This window comes from Hordeum vulgare, chromosome 5H (genome assembly GCF_904849725.1).
Source record: "Hordeum vulgare subsp. vulgare chromosome 5H, MorexV3_pseudomolecules_assembly, whole genome shotgun sequence".
In the NCBI taxonomy this organism is placed as follows: Eukaryota; Viridiplantae; Streptophyta; class Magnoliopsida; order Poales; family Poaceae; genus Hordeum; species Hordeum vulgare.
In genome coordinates, this window is record NC_058522.1 from 62706922 (window position 1) to 62714526 (window position 7605).

A 7605-nucleotide genomic window follows, 5' to 3' on the forward strand; every position below is an offset into this window, starting at 1 on the left:
CCTGTTCTTCTTCGCCACCGGCGCCTTCTCTCCCTCTCCTCCCCAAGAACGATGGTCGAACACTACCCCGGCGATGGAGCGGACACCAACGGTTTCGGCCGTCGGCACCTCCGCGAGGACGAGGCCCGCCTCCTCTACGTGGCTGAGTACCCGGCGCCGCCAGACATGTGGGTGCCGGGGTCTTGGAGGCTGAGCGCCGGCGGCGTCCCGGTGCCACCACCGCCCACTGGAGCTGAGCGACGGGCGGAGATTGTGCGCATCCGGTCCGGCCTGCCGGAGAACTCGCACAACCTCCCGCGGTACGCCTCCGACAGCAACGCGCTGTGGACGGCGTTATTCGAATGCCGTCCCGCCAACTAGGTCGCCGCCACCAACGGGGTCGAGCCTCGCGGCCGGCACAACTCCGATGGGTGGCGCCTCTGGTGGGGCATCCCGGGCCGCACCTTGGAGGCCGTCCTTGAGCACAGCGAGGGCGGCAACACACCCATGTACTACTACCCTCCGCCGCCAACTTTCTCCCGCCGCCGCGGCAGCTTCTAGACGCCGAGGAGGATGGAGACGGCGATGTCCTCGTCGTCCGGCTCCCGCTCCCGCTCCTCCAGATCGCCGGCGTTGCTCCCCGTCAAGCAGAGCCGCAGGAGACGCCGCTGGGGCGTCATACACGCAACACCCGCATCAACAACGAGCCCGACGCTTCCTTCCGCCTCGTCAAGCCGAAGACGGAGGCGGGGCTGCTGCCCGTTAGGCAGGAGCACCTCGCCATGGCCGCCGCCGATGAGGCCGCCCTAAAATGGGCGTGGGACGACTACGTACGGGAATAAACGGAGCGCCAGTGCCGCGCCCTGGAGGAGATCGCCACCCGTTTACGCGGCCGCGAGGAGGGCGTCATCGTCATCCTTGACAAGAGTGGAGAGGAGGCGCCGGCGCTTTCGAACCCCATTTGTCTCGGTGACCCAGGGCAGGGGTGCAATAAGAACGGCTCCGGAGCGGGTGGCAACGGCGACGATGGAGACGACGACTACACCAACTTCTATAAGCTCCTCGGCATGGAGAAAGCGGCAGTGACGGGCAGCAGCGGTAGTTTAAGCTTAGTTCAAGCTTAGTTTACAGGCGGTTCAAGCTCCGGCGGTCCCAGGCCGAACCAAGCGCGGGATCGCCCGGGGGCGCTGGCGGAAACGTTTTTGGCGCGAAAAAACGTTGGTCCCGCCGAGTCAGCAAGTGGCCGCGCGGTCGTCGTCCTCATCGCCTCATTTCCCGCGGGAATCAATGCGATGGTTGCGCCGCCGGTCAGCCTTACATTGATTCACGGACGACGCAGTGAAGGTGCGGCGACGCGCGTCCCCGTGAGCACGACCCGTCGGCTCTTGCCAAGAGTTCACACGACGTCGCTCCGCAGGCCGGCCCGCCCAAGGCTATATAAGGCGACCCACCCCCAGCCGGTGCTCACACACCTCTCCCCGTCGACGCTCTCTCCTCTTCTTCTTCACCCCCGGCGCCTTCTCTCCCTCTCCCACCCAAGAATGATGGTCAAACACTACACTGGCAATGGAGCGGTCGCCAATGGTTTCGGCCGCCTGCACCTCCGCGAGGACGAGGCCCGCCACCTCTACGAGTCGGAGTACCGGGCACCGCCTGACATGCGGGCATCGGGGTCTTGGAGGCTAAGCGTCGGTGGCGTGCCAGTGCCACCACAAGCCATCGGAGCTGAGCGACGGGCCGGGATTGCGTGCATCCGGTCCGGCCTACCGGAGGACTCATGCAACCTCCCGCGGTACACCCTCGACAACAATGCGCTGTGGACAACATTATTCGAACGTCGTCCGGCCAACTAGCACGCCGCCACCAACGGGGTCGAGCCCACTGGCCGGCACAACTTTGAGGGGTGGCGCCACTAGTGGGGCGTCCCCGGCCGCACCATGAAGTCCGTCCTCGAGCATATCGAGGGCGCCAACACGCCCAGGTACGACTACCCTCCGCCGCCAGCTTTCTCCCACCACCGCGGCAGCTCCTGGACGCCTGTGAGGATGGAGACGGCGACGTCCTCATCGTCCGGTCCCGCTCCTGCTCCTCCGGATCGCTGTCGTTGCTCCTCGTAAAGCCGGAGCTGTAGGAGACGCTGCTGGGGCGGCGCACACGCAGCGCCGGCATCGTCATCAACGAGCCCGACGCTTCCTCCCGCCTCGTCAAGCCGAAGACGGAGCCGGGGCTCCTGCCCGTCGAGCAGGAGCACCCCGCCATGGTCGCCACCGACGAGGCCGCCCTGAAATGGACGCGGGAAGACTACATCCGGGAAGAAATGGAACGCCAGTGTTGCGCCCTGGAGGAGATCGCCGCCCGTCGACGTGGCCGCGAGGAGGGTGTCATCGTCATCCTTGACTAGAGCGGCGAGGAGGCGCCGGCGCTTTCGAACCCCATTCGGCTCGGCGACCTAGGGCAAGGGTGCAGCAAGGATGGCGGCGGAGCGGGTGGCAACGACGACGATGGCGACGACGACTACACCAACTTCTACAAGCTCCTCGGCATGTAGAAGGCGGCGGCGGCGGGCGGTAGCTTTAGCTTAGTTCAAGCTTAGTTTAATGTTTAGTTATGTTTTAATTTCAGTTTTTGCATAAATTTTAACGAAACTATGAATTTCGATTGAATTTGATTGGGATTTTGCCGAATTTGGGACGATTTAATAAAAAAAAATTAACCCTTTCGGACGATCTTTGGAACGAGGAACGCGAACCCGAACGGGTGGAGATGCTCTTACTGTCGCGACCTTTGACACAATCTTCTCTTCCGCAACAAACTAAATTAAAGGTGCAGGTGTCGACGTACGCCCTCCGTCCTAAAATAATTGTCTTAACTTTATACTAGCTCTAGTACAAATTTGTATTAAGTTTAAGACATTTATTTTGAGATTGAGGGAGTACTATTTTTTTCTGAAAAACATGCTAGCTGTTGAGCAGCGGGGTTCTGGCAGCGTCAAGGGCACATGTCACATTAGGCAGTTTCTAATTGCTCATGTCACCTTTCCATTTACTCACGTCCGCCAGTTTTCTATTTATGGGGTTGGTCTGTCATCCATCGTACTAAGCCAGCAGTCAAAGTGTCAAACACACACTCTCCTCAGAAGCGATCGAGGTTGCTTCGTCCGCTCCGCATCTGGCCCTTGCCTCCCCTCCCAGTCCTCCAATCCCGAGCTCCACCATAGAACCTAATTCTCCTCAGGGCCGATCTCTGCCAAACAGATGGAGGCCGGCCGTAGTAGTAGGAGTACGGCTACCCGGAAGAGGAAGTCAGCCGCACTCGAGGTCGAGCGCTATCCGGCTCCGGCACCACCGGCGGCACCGCCCGATCCCGGAGCGGCTGAACACGATGGATGCGGAGACGGACGAGATCTCCACCACATCAGAAACCTCAGCGACCTCCCCGATGACATGCTCCGTAAGATTATCTCGCTCCTCCCCATCAAGGAACGCGGCCGCACGCAGATCCTCGCGAGACGCTGGCGTCCCCTTTGGCGCTCTCTTCCTCTCAACATCGACTGCGCTGAACTCGGTGATGGTAAACTCGGTGATGTTTTACAACGCATAATTTCCTCCCACCAAGGCGTCTGCCACCGCTTCTCCATTCGCCCAGAATTGTCCACGGACATGGACAACGATGCTGCCGTCGACGCCTGTCTCCTGTCCTCCACTCTGGATAAACTCAAGGAGCTTGAGTTCTACCGTCGGCGGTGGCACAACTGGCAGCCGATGCCGGTGCCGGCATTAATCTTCCGCTTCTCGCCCACCCTCTGTGTTGCCGAATTCGGACATTTCACACTCACGGACGACGCACTTCAGGGGATTCACTTCCCCCAGCTTAAGAAGCTCGTTCTTCATTATGTCTACCTCTCGGACTTCTCACTCAACAGCATGATTGCCGGCAGCCCTTCTCTTGAGTTCTTGCTAATTATTCGGTGCACCGGAGCCCGTCGCCTCCGGATGAATTCGTTTACCCTTACAACCATTGCAGTCGATAATCATTCGCCAGATCCATCCATAGAGGAACTCGTTATCGAGAGTGCCCCTCATCTTCAAACATTGATCCATCTTGATCACAACCATGATTTGCATGTAGCCGCGCTCTCCGTGCCTAAGTTGGACACCCTAGGTTGTACCAACTCCACCAGGCTCGTGTTGGGTTCCACAGATATTCGTCATCATCAGGTAGCTGATCTTCTTCTTCAATTATTTTTACCGTCGTCAACCTTCTAATAAATTGCATTTCACTGCATATATACAGAAATTACCTATATTACTGTCTAATGTTTTGGATTTCATGGTTTGACGAAGGGACCGCGCATTCGTGGCCTTGCAACAGCCGTGTGCAAAATCAAGTGTTTGGTTCTTGGTATGGCTACTCTTAATTTGGACATGGTTATTGAATTGATGACAACCTTTCCGTGCTTGGAGAAGTTGTACATTCAGGTGATGATAGTTTTACCGATACTACATTTTCTTTGGATTGTTTATTCATCTACTTGTTGTTGTGAAGTTCTTATATACATGGTTTGCCGATTTTTTTTCAGTGCCAAAAATCATGGAAAAACAATTTGTGGCGTCGTAAATACCGGGATCTCATTACCAGCACATGTTTTGACATCCATCTGAAAACAATAGTATTGGATTATTATCGGGGCACAAAATCTGACATTGATTTTGTTACTTTTTTCGTGCTCAATGCTAGAGTGCTAGAAAGGATGAAACTTATAGTAAAGAGGAACGATGATAAGTTCGTGGCAATACACCATCATAGGCTTCAACTAATGAACAGGGCTTCACACGGTGCTCATATTAACTTTCGACTCAAGGATTCGGATGTGTGTATCAGTAACATGTACAATTTTTGTATACAGGAAAATATTTTAAATTTGTAGCTGTTTACATGCAATTGTAAAACACTTGTTCTACTAGAAATACAGCCAGCGACATTAAAGTTACTAAGTATGTATGGCTCTATCGGATTGTTATTTATTCTGTCAATGTTGCCATTCTCATCCTTACTCTAAATATGTGCAATTCAGATTAATACGGATGTGTGTTGTATTGGTAACTCATGAGCTTTTCATATTAGCGCATAAAATAACTTATGATGGGTGTGTGATTGGGCAAAGCATATGCGGGCGAGTAGTATTTACAATGCTTTCTCAACCGAAGTATCACTTTCAACGATAGTTAGCTTTCACCCTCAAAAGGGGAAATCAAGCAGAATATACGTAAATCCACCATATAACAGTGTGTTTCTTGTGGTAAGAAAATCAGAGCCAAAAAAAAGACACGAGTACCTCATATGATGCTCTAGTTCTGTCTTTCAATGTACACTACAACATAATTGCAATACAAATTCCATGTTTATCAAACAAATTGACATAAATTAAATCTGAAATTTATTATGAGTTGTGTAGGCAAATACAACTGTTTGATGAAAATTTCAGTTTAACGGAAAAACAAAAATAAAATTATGTATGAACTGAAAAGGGGCAAAGACCATCATATACCCATTGTTTGTAAGCACATTCAAATACCGATCAATCGACATAAGAAATTTTGCTTTATCAGAGTAACAAACATAGCTTTGGATGGGATCACTGACTTTTTATCAGGCCCGAACAATGAATAGGCACAAGGCAGAACTATTTTGCTATAACTGAAATTCTATATTGCACGTACACGGCAAAAATAGTCTGACACAATCATTTAAGGTATGGGTGGGTATTTTCTTAAACCCTTGGGTCTTGGTTTTCTGATGTGCTAAATAGGGGGTTAGAGTTCCTTTTGTTGAGATTTTCTAGTATTTCTCTGAATATTTAATGGATAGTAGAAATAGATATATGTTATTATTTATTAGTAGTAAAGGCTAGAATTAGAGAGATGGTGCCAATTCAGAATTCGAGGAGTGATTTCCTCTATGTAATAAGAAGACATAAGGCATGGTTCTGTTAGACGATTGTGCTTGCACGAAACCAAGGTGGTCTACAGTGAAAGAAATACTCTATTTTTCATTACGGAAATATAAATATATACTTATGGCAAATGTTTGAAAGAAGTTTGGCATGAAGTGTATGCTCTTCTGCAGGGACACATTTGTGTTAAATACCAAGAACAAAGAATACAATCGGCACATGTTGTTGCTAGGCTTTGCTCCTACTCCAATCTATAAAGGATTGGATAAGGCCGATCCTTGGCTAACAACCTGCCACAGTTTGTTACACACATGCACACATACAATCGTAACATCGTGACATGTACAACATGTCACGTTACACAAAACTACAAGCCTATTCTTTAGCATCCTCCCTCAATCTCAACGTGTCAAGGTTTAGGTTGTGTTTGAAGGCTTGAAGTTGTTTCCCTTGCATAAACTTAGTGAACTCACCAACAAACTTGATTTCCTGTTGGAATGAACTGAATGTCCAGCATTTTCTAAAATATCATACCTTTTTAGATTGATAGCTGATGGTCCATGTTTATCTTGCTAATTAATGTTTAAAATATCATACTTTTTTAGAATGATACATGTAACATGTTTATCAATGGGGACATTAGTACAAATGATATGATGTACTAAACTAATGATGTTTATTTGCAATAAACTGAAGAGAGAGAGAGAGAGAGAGATCGCAGTGCACAAGTAGTGTGTCCTTAAAGCATCCATGTGTGTTGTTTAGCTAACCACTAATTAGTTATTAATTTAGAGATTTGTTTGTGTTCCAAAATTTGATTAGTAGCATACATGTTTAGTCGAGCTTGCTTTTATGAATAAAGCTTAGTGTAGTACAGCTGCGTGTAGGCACACAGACAAGCTGTAGAGCATGGCACCTCATTCATCGCCACAATGATCTGCTCTACGGCTTCTTCGTGGTACGGCTTGCCGTGTGCGGAGGGCCGGCCGGTGTCGTGGGCGAGCAGCTGGCGGCGCGGGGGTGGGGGAGGGGAGGGCTGGCCGGCATCAGGGGCGGAGGGGCTGTGGCGTGCGTTGGGCTGGCCGGCGTCGTGGTCGAGCGGCTGGCAGCACGGGGGTGAGGGGTAGGGGAGGGTCGACCGACGTCCTGGCAGATGAGCTGCGGTGGGAGCCGCCGACGTTGGGGGCTAGCGGCCGCACCGTCGCCGTGGGCGAGCGGCTGGCGACGCTGGGTGTGGAGGGCTAGGGGAGGGCCGGTCGACGTCGTGGCGGATGGGCTGTGGCGGGAGCGCCCGGCGTCGGGGGCTAGCGGCCGTGCCGTCGCCCTCTCAGATCCAGTAGCCGCCACCTCCCAGCTTCAGGACCGTTTTTGAAACAACACTGTTGTTTCAGGAAACAGCGCGCTAGGTCGCTGCTCCGTTGGCGCGCGGGCACCATCTGGTGCGTCACATAGAGCAAGATCAACGGACGAGGCGGTGGCGGATAGGTGGCCCGGATCAGTCAGTCGAAGGTAAGAGTTTTCTTTATATATAGAGTGAATTTCACTTTTTATCCTATTTATACATTTATGACACATATTGTCCCATTTAGTCAATCTTCTACCAAAATATCAGATTTGAAGATTTTTAACATGGTTTTATCGCGATTTTGCACATTGCTTCAGTATAGGAAAAG

General features: G+C 51.5%; 1 protein-coding gene across 1 annotated transcript; it reads left to right on the top strand.

The window, feature by feature from the left end:
• The first annotated feature begins 3091 nt into the window (after window positions 1-3091).
• Window positions 3092-4973, top strand: LOC123397806 (FBD-associated F-box protein At5g60610-like). Its single transcript, XM_045092341.1, has 3 exons — window positions 3092-4196; window positions 4323-4457; window positions 4559-4973. The coding sequence occupies exons 1-3, from the start codon at window positions 3234-3236 to the stop codon at window positions 4904-4906; spliced, it is 1446 nt and encodes a 481-aa protein (XP_044948276.1). The 5' UTR covers window positions 3092-3233; the 3' UTR covers window positions 4907-4973.
• The last annotated feature ends 2632 nt before the right edge of the window (window positions 4974-7605 follow it).